Genomic DNA, 20,964 nt, shown 5'->3' with positions numbered 1-20,964 from the left:
TAGCCCTCCCCTACCCCCTGCCAAATCATTGCTTCTGCCCGTTACACTGATCTCAGATCCTTCTGTGCAGATATCAGCCCTCCCCGCAGGGCCCGTGTGACAGATGTTACTGAGACAACCATCACAATCACCTGGCGCACCAAGACAGAAACTATCACTGGTTTCCAGGTTGAAGCCATCCCAGCAGATAGCCAGACCCCCATTCAACGGACCATTAGCCCTGACGTTAGATCCTACACCATCACCGGTAAATGAGATTCTTCATCAGACTGTCTCTTCTGCATTGTAATATCTTTCAGCGACCAGGCTCACTGGAGATACATTTGGTTGCTAATCTGTACTGGGGATACCTTGGTGGGAATGGAGCTCAGGTGGAATTTAGGTGCTACTTCTAGGTGGCTTCCTCATGCTGATCTTCTAACACACATACACATTAACCTTGAGAACCCTCTTTAAAGTCTTTGATCCTACCAAGCCCTCTGAGAGCAGATTGAAGATAACAGACCTTTCTTACATGGAGGGGTTGTAGAATCTGGCCCTGATTTGATGGGAGCACAGGAAAATAGTCTTGCGAGCATTCACATTTTGTCTGAGGATGGAAGTGTTTTCCAGAGCAGCTGCTAAGGAAGTGCACTTGTTCAGACCATTAATACTCTTGAGTCCTGGATTTTTCACTTGCACTTTTCAGACCTTGTTTCACATCATGATCAGAGCCTTGTTAGTCGGTCCAGACATACAGCTGTCTGATTTCATGCAGGACTGATAGTCTAGAAATATCTCCATTAGAAACCTTCTAAGAGCTGAATAGATCTCCAGTGACCATCATTCCCCAACCCTCTTGGTTCCATTCCCTAGATCATCTTTGCATTCACGTTTTTTCTGCTGGTTCTACTGGTACCTTGTTTTGTTTTTCTATTCATTATTCCTACCCTGATCATTGAAAACTAACGAGAACAATGTCCCCGTCTCCTTGTAGCAACCCTTTATGCACTGATTGGTCATAGTTTTGTGCCCTGTAGCTGAAGCTAAGGGAGAGCAATGGTGGGAGGAGGCTGAATACCCTGTTAGATGATGTGTATTTCTTGGATAAAGGTAATAACCATCTCGGATTTATGAGTGGGATTTTTCAAAAGCACTCTGCATTGACCCAAGTCTGCTCCCATTGACTTCAGCAGGAGCAAAGTTAAGCCAACGGGGTGCTTTTGAAAAATCTCACTTCTAATTCTTTGCAGGTCTACAGTCAACACATCCAGCCTGGGCATGAAGAGCTAGTTAGATTCTACCTGTAGTAGTGATTCCAGCAGCTTTCTGTATCACTTTTTAACCAGGCAAGTCTGAAACTGTAATATTTCTACTCCAATTCCAGGCTTGCAACCAGGCACGGACTATAAGATCTACCTTTACACCGTGAACGAGAATGCCCGCAGTTCCCCGGTAGTGATTGATGCTTCCACAGGTAATGGGTGCTTCTTGTTACATCGGAACAGAAATTATACTTGTGCTTTCCTTGACTTCGATCATATATGTAATTTACTGCACTTTACAGCCTTATTTTCCCCTCTTTGAGCATGAAGTGGATTGTGTCAGCGGGTGACTGCAACCCAGGGAAACCCATTATTTGTCTCAAGTCATGCTTCCTTTTACCACATTCATTAACTGAGTTTGTTTGCTCTTAGCCATTGATGCTCCTTCCAACCTGCGCTTCCTCACATCCACAAGCAACTCCCTGCTGATTGCTTGGCAGCCGCCCCGTGCCCGGATCACAGGCTACATCCTCAAATATGAGAGACCTGGCGCACAGCCCAAGGAGCTGATCCCTCGCCCCCACGCCGGCACCACGGAGGCCACTCTTACTGGTACGTCTTTTCCATTTGGGAGGTCATCTGGTTAATGCCTCCTGTACTGAACTGAGCATCCCACATAGATGGTGGCATTCCCCATGTGATCCTGCAGGGGGTTCAGGAGGCGTACGGTTACCAGCACCATGGGTCTTGGCCCAGGTGGGGATCAGACATTGTGGAGCTGTGCATGTGGGCAAAGCCTGGGATCCACTCCATCCCCCCCACGCGCCAGCCAGTGCCTCTGAGCAGGCACGGAAGGACAAATAATCTGTACCAGGTAAAGGGCTGGTGCAGATTACACCCTGCTAGAGCAAGGAGAAGCCAAAGACGATGTGGCTCCTTCGATCACAATTTGGCTCTCGCTTTGCTCCAGCATAGCACCACTGGGCCTGGCACAGGGCCGATTTTACTCTGACAGTCTAGCCCTAAATTTGGCAAGTATCCAGACTGCTGTAGATTTTTAGAAAACACAAGCTGAGGTGTCTTTAGTGTTCACTAATGGTGAGCGCTCCAGAGTCCAGTCTTTTCCCTCCAAAGGATTATGGGGGACCATCAATGTCATAACACGAGGAAACCTAAACGGATTATTTGTGCTTAGTACGACTATGATTGGAAAGTGCATTGTATTTGTACAGTAAGCACTAGCATTGGACACCATAGCAGGGAGCAAAACCTTGAGGAGTTTCTGTTTAGCTATCCCTCACTGTCATTTTGTAATTAGGGGTTTCCTTAAGCGTGAAGTCATTCTCTTCCTCCCCAGGTCTGGAGCCAGGAACTGAATACACCATCTACATCATTGCTGTGAAGAACAATCAGAAGAGTGAGCCATTGGTTGGCAGGAAAAAGACAGGTAAAATAATTTTCCAGTCCACCCCGATGGGAGAAGTTGACCTCTCCTCATTGGGGAATTAGTCTCTGCCTTGGGGGGATAATGTCTTCTCCAGAGGGCTAATGTTATAACATTGCTTAAAATATCCTTTTCACTGGTATATGTTGTTAATCAAATACAAGCTTTCAGGCTGCTAAGTGAAAGTATCATTTTTCCTTCATTTTCTTTTTCTTCCTTAAAAAGGGGGGATACATTTTTCATAAGCAGGGGTTCTGCAATGGACGAGGTGATCTGCTGGACAATGCAAAGCACAGTTCAGTGGGTTCAGACACTGAGGACATGAGATTGCATTCAGTTTTTCTTCCTGTGTACCTAAACCATACTTAAATGAAGGCTAACACTCACTTTTCCTTCTAGCCTGTGATGGGTTCAGTGGGAGAAGCCCACACAGACTGGAGCTGTTCATCTGATGCACACTTGATACATTTCAATTTGTCTGACTTTGTCTCCAGTCTGTGAGGTGCTACAAGGAGAAAGTAGCCAGTAAAATCTCTGTCGTCCAGCTGGAGACCTGAATAGCATAAGAGTAAATCCCTTAGCACATGCCTAAGATTTTCTTCAATTGGCAGACTATGAATGTCTATTTCAATCACCTCTTGTTCTCTTAATTTGAGCATTGGTGGCTTCTCTGGGTGCAGTGATCATAGCTTAATTGCTTTGAGTGGTTGACAGCGTTCACTGTAGTTGCCTAGCTTATCATAACTAATGCTGGGGCTTCAGGTGCTTTGCTTTATTGCTTCTAACCTTTCTTTGGCTAGACGAGCTCCCGCAGCTGGTAACCCTGCCACACCCCAACCAAGGCGGACCGGAGATTCTGGACGTGCCTTCCACTGTGGAGAGGACTCCTTACTTCACAAACAGGTTTGACAGTGGAAATGGTATCCAACTTCCAGGCACCAGTGGCCAGCAAACGTTAGGGAACCAGGGACAGCAAGTCTTCTTTGAGGAACACGGTTTTAGAAGGACCACTGCTCCCACCACAGCAACTCCCATTAGGCACCGGCCAAGACTACAGACACCAGATGTGGATGAAGAAATTGACCTTGTTAACAGGTACCTAGTCCAGAGAGAGGACTTGGTTGAGCCTTCATTCCCTCACTCACTAGGGCCCAGGCGCAATGATACCACGGGCCAGGAAGCTCTTTCTCAGACCACCATCTCTTGGAGGCCCCTGCTGGAGAGCTCTGAATATGTCATCTCATGCCAACCAGTCGGCACCAACGAAGAGCCTTTACAGGTAATTAATTGTTGTCTCTCAGATGCACTTTGAATGCTACCACAATATTGGACTTGACTATGGCAGTCCCCAGACATTTTAAGGAGGACCTTGGGATTCTAGTTTCCCGTGGTTGCATTGTAGGGTTGATAGAGCCAGAACTTGCCCATAAGATTCCATCTGCACTCATCCTAGGTACTTTCTGCTTGCCACTTCACCATGTAGTATTAGCAGCCCTGCCGGGTTAATGCTGTTTTAGCCTCTGGCTGAGGGCAGGGTGCCGTGCATGGAGGAGAACAGAGGGTATATTGGCTAAAACAGAGAGACCCTGGGCCTCTGTTTGCATTTCTCCATAAGGAAGTGCTAATACAGCGAAGGAGATGCATGGGAATTTTATCCTATAAATGCGCTTAAGGTTGTGGAATCTCCATCAACGGAGGGCTTTAAGAACAGGTTAGACAAACAGCTGTCAGAAATGGTCTAGATAATAATTAAACCTATCTCATTGCAGGGGGCTGAACTAGACTTACTGAGGTCCCTTCCACTCCTACATTTCTATGATGCTATGAATTTCAGTAGTGGAATGAGGCAGCCGAGTTAATATTGCTGATGTAAAGATGGTCTTGTGGCTAAAGTAAAACACTGGGAATTTTGGGGATTTGGGTTCTGTTCCTGTTCTACTAAAGACTTCCAGGGTGATATGGAGCAAGTCCCTTCACCTTTGTCTAAAAACTGAGACTGTAGTAGATCCCTACCTCACCATGGGACATGGAGGCTGAATTCATTGATATTTGTTAGGCACTCTGGGATCCACAGGACTGGGCCCCATTGTACTAGACGCTGTACAGTCATGAAGACCAGCCTTACCCTCTGCAGCCTAAGAAGCATACTCTTTCTAAAGCCAGTTTTGTGGTGATGTACTTGCAGTTCAGAGTTCCTGGAACTTCCTCTTCTGCTACCCTGACTGGCCTTACCAGAGGAGCCACCTACAACATCATCGTGGAGGCACTGAAAGATCGTAGGAGACACAAAGTTCTGGAGGAGGTTGTCACAGTGGGCAATGCTGGTAGGTTAAAGCTAAACAGTCTGGCCAAAATTCTGCCTTGCACCTCTTACCCACAGCCTGGATCTCACCAGGCACTCACTAGGCTGCAGTGCAATACATTAGGAGCACCCTGTTTTCTCATTGCACATCGTATTTACAATGGACACTGAAGAAACAATTCTTTCTGATTTTGTGGAGCAGATGACTATGCAGTGATAAGAGCTAGGCTAGTCTACTACCCAAATGCGCATAGAGAGCGAGGGGGGTGCCGACCAACTTCTGTTGGTTCTGTTCTTTTATTGGACCAACTTCTGGTGGTGAGACTGTCCTAGTGGAAGTCAGAGATGCTAGGCCTGTGATAATGCCAGTGTCGTGGCCGACATTCTCACCCAACATCGAATTACTGGTACCAAAATAATGTACCTACCATGACAAAGGGGTTACTCTGAGTCCATCTCCTCCTCCCTTTCTCTCCAGTGACCAGCGGCTGGCGATTGGCCAGATGAATTGCTGTGTCATCTCCCTGGTTAATAGAGTTGCCCGCTGGGAGGCTCTCTTTGGGCCACAGGGTCCAGCCACTGTCTCCTTTCCTGACAGCTGTGGTGTAACCAACACCTGTGCTGGCTATAAGTCGCCTGGCATGTTCGCTGTATACAGGCAAACTGGCTGGGTGGAGTCCGACTCCACGCATGGGCAGACTTCGGGAACTTACATGAGCAAGATCCCTCCGAGGTATTTCTTCTCCTCTGTCACTTGGGGTTTCGTTCTGTGCCAGAATTCAGCTCGACCCCCAGCATGCCTGCAATTTAGCACTCCCCCATTGTGCGTCACAGAATCCAAACGCCCGCTGCTGTGTGCAAGTCCAGCTCGTTTCTCTGTAAAGGTGGTGTCATAAATATAAAGGGAAGGGTAACCATCTTTCTGTAGACAGTGCTATAAAATCCCTCCTGGCCAGAGGCAAAGTCCTTTTACCTGTAAAGAGTTAAGAAGCTCAGGTAACCTGGCTGGCACCTGACCCAAAATGACCAATGAGGGGACAAGATACTTTCAAATCTGGAGGGGGGGAAAAGGCTTTTGTCTGTCTGTGTGATACCTTTGCTGGGAACAGATCAAGGATGCAAGTCCTCCAACTCCTGTAAAGTTAGTAAGTAATCTAGCTAGAAAATGTGTTAGGTTTTCTTTGTTTTGGCTTGTGAAGTTCGCTGTGCTGGAGGAAATGCGTATTCCTGTTTTTGTGTCTTTTTGTAACGTATGGTTTTGCCTAGAGGGATTCTCTGTTTTGAATCTGACTGCCTGTGAGATTATCTTCCATTCTGATCTCTCAGAGTTGTTCTCTTATCTTTTTTTGTTCTTCTAATAAAGTTCTGTTTTTTAAGAATCTGATTGGGTTTTTTGGGTCTTAAAAATCCAAGGTTCATCTTGTTTGTTCTCAAGCCTCCCCAGGAAAGGGGGTGTAAGGACTTGGGGGGATATTTTGGGGGAAGATGTCTCCAAGTGGTCTCTTCCCTGATCCTTTGTTAAATCCTTGGTGCTGGCAGCAGACCAGGTTTTTGACCTAAGCTGGAAGAAATAAGCTTATAGAGTTTCATGCAGGTCCCCACATCTATACCCTAGAGTTCAGCGTGGGGAAGGAACCCTGACAGGTGGGTTAGTCAGATCACTGCTTTCACGAATGCAAAACATGTGCGCGCTTAAAACCTGGCAGGTCCAAATGAAAATAACTGTCACCAATGAGGTTTTTATCATCACCCTACTGCTCTGCCAAATTCACCTGTAAAATAAATCCAAGCGAGTGCTCCGTCACTACTGGGAATGTGGCCTTCAGTTACGACTCTTCTCATTCGAGGTGTAAAGTATCCCCGTGTATGACGCCTCTTTGTTCTCTCTTCTTTCCAGTGTCTGAAGGAGTGAACCAGCCGACCGACGACACGTGTTATGATACTTACACTGGCTCCTTCTACTCCATTGGAGAGGAATGGGAGCGATTGTCCGAAACAGGCTTTAAACTCTGGTGCCAGTGCTTAGGCTTTGGCAGTGGTCATTTCCGATGCGATTCATCTAGTGAGTAGCTTGCTGTTGTCCATCCCTGCAGACAGACTGCTCCATTCCGCGCCTAATTAGCACTCATGGCATGTTTGGCAGATGCAACGTGACCCAAACGTGAAGCAAATAAATGCACACACTAGTACAACGTTTGCATCATTGAATGATGGAAAACTGGTTAACGGTGGTTAAACTTTGCAGCTTATCCAGTACTGCTGTTCACTGTATAAGCAATGGTCCTGTTTGTATTTCTCTGTAATGCTTTTGTGAGGAAATTAACATTTTCCCTTCCATTGCTAGGTGAGTCCAGTTAATGCTTAAAAATGAGAGATTGGGTGTCTGAAGTAGATCAGAACAGTCATTTCAGAAAACACCCCTGCGTAATTAAATATATTTAATCTCTAAATCCTAACTTTATATATCAGCACAATGGATTTGATATAACTCTCATTAAGTTCAGTGGGCATGGGACCAAAGCCCACGGTTTGGTTTGGTTTGAACGTGCCGTCATAACACCTTGAGGCTGGCAGTCAGCATTGCCAAGCAAACAGCACCACTGCAATTGCGTTTAGTTTGAATCTTTGCAGGACTCGGGCTTAAGTAGACCATATTCAGAGGAAGGGTAGGGGATGAAACAAAGTCAGCGTGATTAAGTGGTTCTATAGGGCATGTGTCTTACTGATTTAAACTGTGCTTTCTATTACAAAGTAAGCAAAGCAAAAAGGGAATTTCTATGTTGTATGTAGCTTTGAGAGTAATTGCTACAAGGCAGACATTTTTTTCACAGGTCTAATCATTCTATTACATCATTTGGTACACAAGGTTTAACTGTTGTTTTCCCATTATGTGTGTGACATGATTATACTGTGTATTTACTCTTTTAAAAGACTAGTACATTTCCTCCCCTGCCCCTCTCCAGTGCCTGTTTGTTTAAGCTTCCTTTTTATGTAGTTCCAGGGATTCCCTACAAATGACATTTTAAAATTCTGTCCCACCCACTCCTTCCTGGAGCAGCTCCTCCACCTTTACCCAATCTAAAATGGCCTCTCCTCTGCTTAAAGTTCTAGTCTCAGATCAACAGCTGGGAAAAGGAGGGACAACTCTGCTCACATCCAGAGAGTTGTGCCCGTTTACACCCACCGTGGATTTGTTCCCCCTCCAGTTGGCCCAGGAAGCTCCACAGATCAATTCCCTGCCCCTTAAGCAACAGGCCTGTGTAGAGTAACCACCTGATTGTCATTCCTCTGGTTCATTCAGAATGGTGCCACGACAACGGGGTGAACTACAAGATCGGGGAGAAGTGGGACCGCCAGGGCGAGGGCGGCCAGATGATGAGCTGCACGTGTCTTGGCAACGGAAAGGGAGAATTCAAGTGTGACCCGCGTACGTCCTTTCACATTGACGTTAACTCTGTTTCAGGCTTTCATCCGATTTGTGCTCTTAGAATCTCACCCTTGTGGCACAGAGTGGGTGGAACCTAAGCACTGCTCAAATGGGCCCATTTTACTCTGTGTAATACAGCACCCCATGGCGGGTCAACAGCAGTGAGGACTGAAGCTAGGATCTCTGGATTTTAGAGCATGAACTAAAAGACCCTCCTCTGTTAGACAAGACTGTAGCAGGCTCATCAACCTCCAGGCCTGCCAACAGGGTGGCGCAAAGGGGAAATTGCCCAACGGCTCGCAAGATTTAAAAGGACCCAGGGGTCTCTGGCTACTGCTGCGGGAGCAGCGATGGTAGCCAGGAGCCCCAGGCCCTTTTAAATTGCCCGGGCGGGCCGCAGGGCTCCTACGGGTGCACCCGACTGCTCTGGCCCCGTGCTTTGGGGGGTCCCACGGGCCGGCGCGGTCGGTCTCGGAAGTAACGGCGTACCATCACTTCTGCCCCAGGCCCTGTCCCCACACCCCCAGGGACGCCGTGGCCCTGGGGCCCGGAATTGCTCTCGGCTGGCCAGGACAGAGCACTGCATTGCCTTACAGAGGATGAGTAAACTGAGTGCTTTAAATCAGTTGACTCCCCCAAAGCCAATCAATGAGTCATTGGCAGAACTGGAGATGGGAGCTCTGGCTCCTGGGTTCTTGCTCTAGCTGCCCCACCGCCCTACCCCCAAAGTCTTAATCCTTAAAAGCAAATATAGACCATGTGACAGAATCTTGCTTCTTCCTCTGATTCTCCGCAGACGAGGCAACATGCTATGACGATGGCAAGATGTACCATGTAGGAGAGCAGTGGCAGAAAGAGTACCTTGGTGCTATCTGCTCCTGTACTTGTTACGGAGGACAGCAGGTAGGCAGAACTAGTCTGGCATGCTAATCCTGATGTGATGATGCATATTATTGGAAAACCAGTGGGGGAAATGTGACCTTTTATTAATAGCTTGCTAAAACCTTAGAAGTTCAGGTTTGAGTCAGCAATTACATGACCAGGGAATGCTGGCACCTCTGAAATAAACACACAATTTGAAAGGCCCTTCCCCCACAAAATCAGAGCTGAATCTTGGAAAAAGTCGGAGTTGGTTCCCTTTGTGCCTCTCCGAGCTTTGCAAACCCGTCCAGTACACCAACTAGAGGTTCTCAAACTCTGGCCACAGGCCTTGAGTGGTCTCTGAAGATAGGGGCTAGCTCATCCTTCTTTCCAGCTGCTGAATTATACATACTTTCCTAACACTTTTCCAGCTAAGCAGTTGCTGCATGGACAGCTACATGCTCACACAGTGCTCAGGGGAGAGGGACATACAGTTGCAAGTGGGGGAGGTGGTCATGAAATAGTCTCACCGTTGAAATGCAACCCACTCTGGCAAAGTCTGAGAACCCCTACTGCAGGCTTACTTCATGCAAGCCCCTACACCCCTCTCACCTGTGAATCAAAGGGTGTCCACGTTAGCATCACACACTGCCAGAAGAGAGGCTGGTAGCAAGAAAAGCAACGAATGGGAATGCATAAGGAGGAAGGTAAAGCAGAGACCAGTCCCTAACTTACACTTACCTTCTACTTCCTTGCGGTGTGAATCGTCACTGTTACACTGGTATCAAACTGGAGTAGCTTCATCGATTTCAGTGCAGGTTCCCCAGGGATGGAATCTGATTTGTGTATAAAGTATTAACTTCATCTGCCATGAGGATCCTTAAAAACCGTGTCTAACCGAGCTGTGTTCCTCAAGGGCTGGCGTTGTGACAACTGCCGCAGACCTGGTGCTGAGACGGCCCCCGACGGCTCTGCTGGCCACTCCTACACGCAGTTTTCACAGAGATATCACCAGAGCACAAATACTGTACGTATAGAGACCCCTTGCTCATTCGTTACCAGTCTTGCCTGGTGCGGGGGAGTGTGTATTACCTACAACTCTTGTTAATAATCATCATGGATTAGAACTGCTTGCAGAATTCCGTTTGTTCTGCAGTTGACGTAAAGCCTTGTTCAGCAAAGAACTTAAGCACGTGCTTAAATTTTAGGTGCGTGCTTAAGGCTGTTGATTATAAGGGGACTTAATCGCAGGTTTAAGTCTCACTACGTGCTTTAATACTTTGCTAAATTGAGGTCCTAAATAACGGTAGTTCTTTTCCATTCCAAACCGTCACATACTAAGGCAGATCAATAGAATGGTTTGCAGTGAGAAATCTAAACAGCTGCAAATGCAAGGAGTTTGGCTGCATTTCTCAGCCAAGATTAGAATCATAGAATACCACGGTTGGAAGGGACCTCAGGAGGTCATCTAGTCCAACCCCCTGCTCAAAGGAGGACGAATCCCCAATTTTTGCCCCAGATCCCAAATTGCCCCCTCAAGGATTGAACTCACAACCCTGGGTTTAGCAGGCCAAAGCTCAAACCACTGAGCTATCCGTCCCCCTACATTACTACATTATAGCACTTGTCTCTTACAGTACTGAGCACTAACTGGTTTCCTTTCCTCCTGACAGAATGTCAATTGTCCAATTGAGTGCTTCATGCCCTTAGATGTACAGGCAGACACACAACATCGACCAGGAAAGTAACAGCCAGCAAGTCTTACGCCACCACCACCAAAAATCTATTTACCAAGATGACCATCCAAACAGAGTGATGCTAGCAAAACCAGATCTCTAATAAAGAACGGCCTTCTGCTCCGGAGTCACTTTCCCAGCTTAAGCTCAACTCACAGCTTCTCCAAGCATCATTCTTGGCGCGTTTCAGACTTTTTTCTCATGATTGATAGCAGCGTGTATTGTTTTGTTTTTCTCAGTGTTTGATACCATTCAGTATTTTCAAATGAAAAAAGTTACTAAATTGTGAATGGGTTGGGGATCAAAATAATACTGGGGCGAGGGGGGTAAATGGGATGGAAGGCTCCCTTGCCATGCAAACAAAAACAACACTACTACCGTTTAGAGGAAGGAAAGTCCACTGAACACTTCTGCTTTCACCTAAAGCGTGCAGCCAGCAATAACCTACGTGACTGCATACCCCATCGCTGTGATATTTAAAATATGCACAGTCCTAATTCTTTCTAAATGACCCTATTGTTTTTCTAGCTGTATCTTTGTATCTCATACTGTTATTTATCAGTTTTGTTCCCCATCCCTCAAGTGTTTTTATATGGGAAAAAACGTACTGAAGAAACTTCGTATGCAGTTGACAAAGAGGAATTTGGTGTAATTATGATTGGTGATTATTTTTTATACTGTAAGTGCCAAAGCTTTACTACTGTGGAAAGACAACTCTTTTAATAAAAAGATTTTACAAACCAAATGCGTGGCTAGTGATTTTTATAATTTTTGTTGTTGCAATGGGGTTCAGGGAAAGAAGGTGTATGCGGAACTGAAATAGCTTTGCCTCTGGAAAGAAGACGGGACAGCCATCTTTCTGCAATATGAAGTTGAAAACAGAATATTTGTTGATCATTTTCTTAAAGGAAGTAGCATAGAAAAAGATTATCTGAAATTGCAGTAGCCCCTGGAGACACCAGTGGAGATCGAAGCCCCACTGAGTTAGTACAAACCCCATCAAGCTAGCACACACAGAGTAAGAAAGTGATTGAGAGAGCTTCAGGGCAGGGACTAGTTAGATGAGAGACAAAGGATGGGAGAAAAGAAGTATTATCTCCACTTTAAAGATGGGAAACTGCGGGACAGCACTTAAGGCCTCATCCAACAAGGTACTTTAAGCACACATGTCATCTCATCAATTTTAATGGGATTACTGACATGCTTAAAGTTAGCCATATGCTTAAATATTTGCTGAACTGGGGTCCAAGCGACTTGCCCAGCATCCCAAAGGAAGTGGCAAAGCCAGAAATTGAACCTACATCTCCTGAGATCAGGCCTATGGCGTAGCTACACTATCACCCATACAGACTAAGCATTGGGGAAGACGATTATAAATTACCTTAATTCATCTCTCATAACTGTTGATGGAGGATAATGTAATCACTCATTTCTAAGCAAGGGATGGAAACGTATAAGAGAGACCTGTCTCCATTTTACAGGAATTTACTGATTCATACTATTTCACTCTTCTTCCAAAAATGAGCTGCTCCATCTACAGTCCCGACCCAGCAAATTAAAAAAATCATAATGCAGAATACAGTTTGTTCAGACACTCTTGCTAGTAAAAGTGATCTCAGCTGTAACCTTTAGGTGTTACTGTAATACATATAAGGGAAGGAATTAATTTTATGGCACCTCAGCAGACATTGCTCATACTAAGGGATGACAGATATATTTATATATCTAAAATATGGGAACAGGACAAAGAAATGGACAACTGTATTTCTAAACGGGTAACAACTGTAGAATATTTGGAAGAATGTTTTGCTGTGTTCTTGGTAAGGGAATGAAAATATTAGTCTGATCAGTTATTCACAAACTTCCTAGTTTATGATTTATATTTACTGCTGAAAAGATGCATCCCTACTCCACCCTGTTGAGAGACTTTCGGGTGTTTACTGAAACAGCAGTTTTACATTCAGATATTCAGTTTTACATTCATCCAGTAGACTACCACAAATGTAAAAATATTATCTCTGTAGAACTTGTTTTAAAGCAAAGTCAGTTGTATTGCAATGAATTAAACTAGGACCCTTTGGTTTGTACTGTCTGCATTGCCAAAACCTCCAAGCTCAACACTTACAAGGAAATACTAAATGTGAAAGCTTCCCTCATGATTCCTGGAGGCAAATTCTGCTCTTAGCTATATAGGAGTTGCATTATTCAAGTCAATAGAATTACTCTGGATTTACTTATAGACTGAGAATGGAATCTGGCTTCTTGACATGAGAAATATGGCAATAGAAAGCAATTGTTTTAACAGATTTCTATCAGGCAGCTGAACTGTTTGCGACGAGTAAAACTGTTGCAGCAAGAATGAGCAGTATCCCAATGTTGTTCAAATATGATGAGCTAAATAAGTACCTAAAATATACCAGGGTTAGATCTACAGAGAGAAAATTAGTTTTCTTTTAGACTACATTTCCATTATTGTCTCTTTCCCAAGCTGTGTTGTTCATGTCCATCCAGACCTCACTAGAGGAATCGATGCCTTTAGGACCTCAGCTCCAGATAACCAGTTCTCTCTAGCTAACTTAGACACAATAAATCCTGCATCTTGGCAGGGGGTAAGACTAGATGAGCCTCTTCTAATCCTGTGGTTCTATGATTCAGAGACATAGGAATTGCCAGTCTTCTCCAGGATCGTATCTTTGCCAGTGGCCAATACCAGATGCTGCTGAAGAATCTGCAAGAAACCCCTGTAGTAGCTACTTATGGGATAAACTGCCCCCAGAGAACATTTCCACCTGACTGACCCCAGTTAGTCAGATGTTGGTTTATGATCTGGAACACAAAAGTTTATATCCCTTCTAAAGCTCCCATTTATTCTTTTAATATTCTAACTCTGGATATTCTTGTCACGGGGCTAAACGACGTATTTTGGGGTGCCCTTGCTAACTATTAGTCAAGAGCAGAATAGAGGTTGCAGAAAAAACTGTGAAATGCAAGCCATATTTTCTTGTTGAATTTTTTTTCAAAAGGGGAGGATGTTTATGTGATGATTTCATCCAGCTCTATTGCAGAATGGGACAACAAAACTGCTCGAGGACATCAAAGAGAAGGACTGGTAAGTAGAGCTGGCCAGAAAATGATTTCCCCACATGGTGAGAATTTTTCAGATTTCAAAAGACTTGTCCCATCTCAAATTGGGATAAACCTTCAAAAATCTCTACAATTTTCACAAACTGGCCATTTTTCTCTCTTTTCATTTGGGTCAATTGAAATGTTTCATTTGCATATTTTAAACATGTTATATTTCAAATTTGAGCTTTTTAAAAATATGCTAAATCCAGCTAAATTGCTAAACAAAGTCCCCAAAACTTTTAGCTGGAAAAAATGTAAAAAACGGGACATTTAGACAATTTCAGAATTCTTTTTCCTGCAGGCAGTGGTTGAAGCCTCATTGCTTCGCTCATTTCAAACTCACCTGGATAAAGCACTCACACCTACAGGGCAAGGAACGATCCTGCCTGTCCTGGCAGGGAGATGGACAGGGCAGATAGCCCAGGATTTCTCTTTCATCTTTAACAGCCATCACTCTGCAAAGGTAAACTGATGACAAGATACAGGACAAGCGCGCCTCGCCTGGAACCTCCCAACCACTGGGGGTGCTGCAACCGGCCCATCTCACACCCACAGTGGGACAGTACTGGCCAGGAAGGCACAGTTAGGGCAGCATGGGGGATGCACTGATCCAGCATCACCCCTGCACAGCCTTCGCTGGCAGGGCAGCCTTTGAGGCTGTGCTGATTAAAGCTGCCCCTTCAAACTGAAAGCCAGAAGGAAGGCAAGCAACGGTACTGGAGTCCCATAACTCCCATTTGTCATGCTATTCCTTGCCTTACGCGGAGCATCACAGCATGGCACTATGATTTCATCGAAGCTAGGATCACCCTGCAGAGATTATTAATTAAGCAAGGTCACAGGCTGGGACCAGACACTCCCTCTCCGGGTCAAAACACTCCGTGGAGTTTAAGTTCCACAATACAATAGAGACTTAAAACCACATCTGTGAGCTCCTCAGACTTGGATCTGTGGGGATAAACTCTGCAGGCTCGAGAGCAGCTGCTATTTATCCACTTTACTGCTCTGTATAGAGTCTATCACCTCTGAATTCAGCCAGGACCACTTTGGAATTTATAAGCTCTGTAGGGGAGGAAAACGAATTGGCTGAACGGGTCTGAGGTTTCCCCTGGCATGTACAATGTAGAGACAGCTATTGCAAAACTCTGAGCTGTGCCAGTGACAAAAATAAAACAGGTTTTAGAAGTGCAATCAAAAGACATCCCTTGGAATGTGCTGGCAGTCGCAAATAACCAGCATGTTACTTTGTTCACATTAGAAAAACTAGTGCAAATCTGGAGTTTAGCAATCAGAGTTCAGCATGACGTAAAGTGAACTGTACACATCTGAGAACAGAAGTAGCTCTAGGCAAGACACCTATGTATGAATTCTGAATTGAACTCACTTGGTAGGAGAACCAAGCATGTAAGATCACAGGAACTGGTATTTTCCCTTTCACCTCTAAGAAAGCAATTCAAGCCCACCCTTTGGCAAAAACACTAGCAGGATTTGGTGTATTGAATCTGAAACTACCTGAGGGCTTGTCTACATTACCTGCTGGATCCACAGGCAGCAATCAATCCAGCAGGGCTCGATTTACTTCATCTAGTCTAGACGCGATAAATCGACTGCTGAGCCCTCTCCCGGCAACTCCGGTACTCCACCAGGATGAGAGGCACAGGCAGAGTTGATGGGGGAGTGTAGGCAGTCGACTCACCGCAGTGAGTCGATCTAAGTACGTAGCTGAAGTTGTGTAACTTAGATCGATCCCCCCTCCCAGTGTAGACCAGGCCATAGGTGCCGACTTCTCCTGGCGCCGGTGGGTGCTCGACTGCCCTATGCCCCCGGCCCAGCCCCAACTCCACCCCTCCCCCATTCCAATCCATTCCCCAAAGTCCCTGCCCCCTCTCTGCCCCATTGGACTTCTTCCCCGAATCCCCACACTGGCCCCGCCTCCTCCTCTGAGTGCACCATGTTCCCGCTCCTCCCCCATCCCTCCCGGAGCTTGTTAGGCTGCGAAACAGCTGTTTTGCGGCGGCAAGTGCTGGGAGGTAGGCAGAGGAGCGGGGACCTGGCGCGTTCAGGGGAAGAGGCTGAGGTGAGGTGGAGCGGCGGGGGGGGGATGGGGAGTGGGGGGGGAAGCTTGGCTGCCGGTGGGTGCAGCGCTTCAGCCATGGAGCACCCATGGAGTCGGCACCTATGGACCAGGCCTCAGATACGGGACCAATTACATACTCTCAGCGGAAAATGAGGATAAGGGATGGGACATGTTGGGAGAAAGCTGCTAGCTCAAAAGCAATCTGTATAGTTTCAGTTTATAACAGATTTTTATCAATCCATTACAAATGTGGCTGCAAGGCAGGACTTTCATAGTGTTCCATCAGCATTTTAATTAATTGGAAAAATCTGGGCTATAAAATTTAACTCATAAAATGAAGACACTTTCCCCGAACACACAAAGAACGTGGAAGACTTCACACTCAATTCAGCCAGGAACCGTGTATTTATTTTCAAAAGAAAAATTCCTTTGCAAGTATCAGCTTCTTTTTGCTTTAATTTGCAGCCAGCAGCAGGGGCTTTGTTTGCTGACTACACAAGGACACTCTACGGCATGTGCAGACTGGGTTTCCAGATGTAACTGGTGAAGTTATGGTCACGGCTTATGCTGGCTGCGACAGCCCATGGTGGAATCAGTGATGGAACAGCCGAAGATTGGTGTGAATGAGAGTTATTCCCAGCTCATCGCATGCTTCGATCACAACTTGGTCAGCAGCTGAGCCAGATGGGGCAGCAATAAACTGTACTCCGCTCTGAACAGAGATTTGGAGAAGCTAAAGGTTAGTGATGAAAAGCAAAAACAACTGGATGAATTGTGCAGTGAAACTGGGATATATGGTACAACCAGCACAGACTTGTGCTCTTCTCCAGTCCAGACGGTCAGCCCGCAATTCACTGTATTCCTGCTGTGCAATTAAAAACCCATGGCTGGCCCGTGCCAGCTGATTTGGACTCATGGGGCGTGGCCTGCGGGGCTGTTTAACTGCAGTGGAGACTCCCAGGCTTGAGCTCTGGGACCCTCCCACCCTGCAGAGTCCTAGAACCTGGTCTCCAGCCCAAGCCCAGAAGTCTTCTCTAGAATTAAACAGCCTCTTAGCCCGAGTCACAGGGCACGGGCCAGCTGTAGACATACCCTTGGAGTCCTAGACATGATCCAGGACCCCACTGTGCTAAGTGATGGTCTCTGCCCCAAAGGGCTTACAAGCCAGTGAGTAAGTTACTCACATGACTAGTCCTGGACTACTCCTCACATAAGTAACTGCTTGCCAGTGTGAGTAAAAAGTTCACAATCTGATCCTCTGAACTTAACAGCATTAGCTGGATATTTTTTGGCTATATTTGTCATACTTTAACACTCCTTTAATTCTAGAGCCAACATCAATGGTGGTTATCGAACACCAGTTCATGGAGAACCACTGTGCTCCAGAAAAAACCTCTTCCAGAATGCAGCAGTTCTAGTTGGCACATTTCAAGCACCATGTGTAGAAAATGCAGACACACATTCCCAAGTGCACGAAATGAACAACTAAATAAAGCAAAAAGCACCCAGGTGTTTCCCTTACGTCACCCTGACATCCAGGCCGCACAATGACCCTACCTGTTTAGCTCGGTCCACATTATCCCTAAAAGGGAAGAATGCATCCGAGCTGAGGGAGACTGCATCCAGCTGGCCAATCCATTCCTTCTTCTCGGCCTCAGAGAGCTGTGCTGGGACCTCTTCAAACAGTGCCTTCCATTTAACCAGATCGTCACCCTGCAGGAACAGAGTCAGCTTACCCTGATGGCATTCCCTCCTTTTCCTGCTCTCTGACTATCACCGTGCCAGAAATGGCTTCTGGACCTCCCTCCCAGCCACCTAGTCATACGAGGGATGTCATCTCTTTTACATCCAAGTTCACACCTGATCTTACGTGATGCTCTGCTGCTGTGAACTTCATACCAGGAATTCATTAGATCCGAAGTGACTGTGGAAAGAGATTACCAACTACTGCTCCTGCTATCATCCCTGCTCCTCGCTTGTTTCTAGCCCATATGCTTTGCTTGGCCTGTTTGTGCTATGCCACTCTGTGTGTAAACACAGGACACACACAAACAGGATTTGGTATAAGGAGCTTCACACGTCTGATGAAGAGGAGCTTGCCTTATGAGTCACCTTCTTAAACTGCACTAATCCACCTCCCATACCACCCCTTTAAGCAAGCAGTTGTTGATGTATGGATGATTCACTAGGCTCCCATTCCAGCTGTTGGGTTTATACTTTAAAAGGGCATATATGCTTTACTGAGGCAGTCACTGCCTGCAACAGCCTGACCCAGTTTGATTCTGGGAATCCAAGCAGCCACAGAAATGAACTGCAAAAATCAGAGTGAAAATACAGCAGGAAAAGTTTAAGTGCCGACCATACTTTGAACCTTTTATTCTTTGTTTTTTAAGATTCAGAATTAATTTAGTACCTGTTGGAGACTGCCAGATAAAACAGCGCTGGAGACGGACATCCTCTGAACAGGTAGAAAGTCAATGCTCCCTTACACTGCAGCACACAGTGGATGGGGAAATCAGGAGACCTGGTTCTATCCCCTGGCTCTCTGCCACTGACCTGCCGTGTGACCATGGGCAAGTCACTTCTCATCTTTGTGCCTCTCCGGCTGCCCCTTTTCTCTACTTATAGTGGAAGCTCTTCAGGGCAAAGCCTATCTCTGTGTATTTGTCCAGCGCCTAGCACAATGAGGCCCCATGCTCAGCTGGGTCCTTGAGGTGCCGCTTCCCAGTAGTAACAGCCCTCCAGCTACCTCTGGCTGCAAAAGACTATTACAGCTTCGCTGCCCACTTGTGTACCTAGGATAATGATTGTGGGGACAGCGCCTGGGGTGTGGACATTGTGTCTTCCCTAGGAGCTGGACAGGGATTATTTTCACACAGGCCAAACAGTTCTCAAACTCGAATGACCTCTGGCCATTAACAGTCTGGACCTCATTTGACCTGTCCCCAAATAACTGAATCCTGTTACCCATCCAACCCTCCAATACGCTCGACTTTCCCCCTCTACAAAGTGACTGCAGGAGACAGATGGGTGGCTTCACTAACCAAAAGACCCAAATCTGGTCCCAGTTATTACCTCCAGTTTCTGAGGGGCTAAGAGTGCAACCCAGGAAGCATGCGCAGTGTGGTGTGAACAAGGAGAGGCTCCTCTCCCTCAACTACAATTCCTCTAGCCAATTAAAGAGTGTGCTGTGAAAGGGTACAGCTCTCGCGGGACAGAAGATCCGGCGCTGTGATGCAAGACTGGGATGAGAGAGATGGAAGGGGTAAAAAGGGGCAAAGGACGAGACCACCCACAAGATTCAGGAATCCCTACCCTGGTCTATTTATCAACACTGATCCCACAAGAAACAATTTGCAGAACCTCCTGGACGGTCGTGAGGGAAAATCCTGGCGCATTACCTCGCCGGTGGTCCCGGTGACGTACTGATCAATGGCGTTGGAGATCTCCGCCCTCTTCACTCCAGCTTTGAACTTCATGGCGAGCACTTGGGGGTGGTGTCTCAGCCACCAGTGGTTTGCTTTGTCGCCGGCAAGACGCGTGCAGTGGATTCGGGACTGCTGGCCTGCCCCTATGCCGATAACCTGCAGTCACGTGCAGAACACTGTAATGAACAGCCAAAGCACGTCCCCGCGCACTGCGACCTTTATCAGAGCAGCCCCAACCCCAGAACCATTATAAACAGACATGAAGGCAGAGAAAACCCTAAGCCCTTCATCCTGCAAATTGCATCTGGGACAGATCCCAGCACTCGTGACTTCACTGGGGCTCCATAACTGGGTTCCGTGTGGACACTGGGGTCTACCTGTGTGCAACAAGAAGCAGGATCAGGACCCAAGTAACCAAGACTGGCACTGTGTTGAGGAGAACAGGCTCTGTCCATATTGTCTTTACATGTCTCCCAGGTTCAACTGCTTATACTTTAATTCCCCACCCCACACTTATTAGTATCTCTCTCCGTTCTATTAAATCAACACTTTCTAGCCCAGGCACAAAATCTACTCGACCCGCCCTCACTACAAGGATGTTTGTTTCTCTCACCCATTCAGTATGTGCCCCGTTACTATTTATTATTTGTGCTACCATAGCACCCTAGTGACAGACCAGGTCTCTATTGTGCTAACAGCTGGAGAAATGAACTAGCTAAATTTTTCTTCCTGAATTCTACAAGTACCTTCTGCCAAGGGAGTTAAACTATCACACCAAAAAAAGGTCTGATGCAGTTCTGGCTTTCATTGAAAAAGCACTCTGTCTGTTCCAGGAATGACTAGGCCTGGTGAGAGATTCTAGCCAGCCTACCTGTTCTTGGAAAGAGAATTCAGGTCTGTGTCTAGACCACCTCTGGGTGTAACCCAGGAGCTGTGATCAGCATGGTATAAAACCACTATATAGCTTAGATGCAACTTCTGGCATATTACAAACAAGCCCCAGTCACGGCTGATAAGGAGGAAAAATCAAGTATTCAATCTGGACAACTGGCCTGTCAAATCAGAACTTTGCAGCTGCCAATACATTTCCTATTCTGCCATGTGCCAGAAAGAGCAGGATTTAAAAATAGCTACACACTAAACGTAGCCCTTGCTTAATGGGTTTGGAGTTTAATATGAAACCGGTCCCCTGGGGACACTGCCTCCAGGAGCAATGTTTGAAACGGGACCTTTTCAAGCCACCGAGAATGAAAGAGGCAGTGTATCTGCTTTGCCTCCTCAAGCCCTGGTCTTGTCAGACAAATTCTTCACTCAGCATA

General features: G+C 46.3%; 2 protein-coding genes across 7 annotated transcripts in view; one reads left to right on the top strand and one right to left on the bottom strand.

Moving 5' to 3' along the window:
- The window catches only part of FN1 (fibronectin 1), a 67,408-nt gene extending 55,649 nt beyond the window's left edge, over positions 1-11,759 (top strand). For 5 of the 6 annotated variants that reach the window (XM_073306736.1, XM_073306739.1, XM_073306735.1 and 2 more), the window contains 11 exons: positions 71-247; positions 1,367-1,456; positions 1,677-1,856; positions 2,602-2,691; positions 3,489-3,967; positions 4,874-5,012; positions 6,888-7,052; positions 8,292-8,417; positions 9,214-9,320; positions 10,195-10,305; positions 10,952-11,759. In XM_073306736.1, the coding sequence (XP_073162837.1) occupies positions 71-247; positions 1,367-1,456; positions 1,677-1,856; positions 2,602-2,691; positions 3,489-3,967; positions 4,874-5,012; positions 6,888-7,052; positions 8,292-8,417; positions 9,214-9,320; positions 10,195-10,305; positions 10,952-11,026 (1,739 nt within the window). In that variant the 3' untranslated portion in view covers positions 11,027-11,759. The remainder of the gene's footprint in view (positions 1-70; positions 248-1,366; positions 1,457-1,676; positions 1,857-2,601; positions 2,692-3,488; positions 3,968-4,873; positions 5,013-6,887; positions 7,053-8,291; positions 8,418-9,213; positions 9,321-10,194; positions 10,306-10,951) is intronic. The other variant, XM_073306737.1, reaches the window with a different exon arrangement.
- Positions 11,760-16,603: 4,844 nt separating this feature from the next.
- ATIC (5-aminoimidazole-4-carboxamide ribonucleotide formyltransferase/IMP cyclohydrolase) overlaps positions 16,604-20,964 on the bottom strand; it is a 35,416-nt gene continuing 31,055 nt past the window's right edge. The window contains exons 14-16 of the mRNA XM_073306734.1: positions 19,619-19,801; positions 17,775-17,930; positions 16,604-16,929 (exon numbers count right to left, since the gene is read on the bottom strand). Of these exons, the coding sequence (XP_073162835.1) occupies positions 16,810-16,929; positions 17,775-17,930; positions 19,619-19,801 (459 nt within the window). The 3' untranslated portion in view covers positions 16,604-16,809. The remainder of the gene's footprint in view (positions 16,930-17,774; positions 17,931-19,618; positions 19,802-20,964) is intronic.

Source organism: Lepidochelys kempii, chromosome 11, assembly GCF_965140265.1.
Source record: "Lepidochelys kempii isolate rLepKem1 chromosome 11, rLepKem1.hap2, whole genome shotgun sequence".
NCBI classification, from domain to species: Eukaryota; Metazoa; Chordata; order Testudines; family Cheloniidae; genus Lepidochelys; species Lepidochelys kempii.
This window is presented reverse-complemented; position numbering and strand designations above follow the sequence as displayed.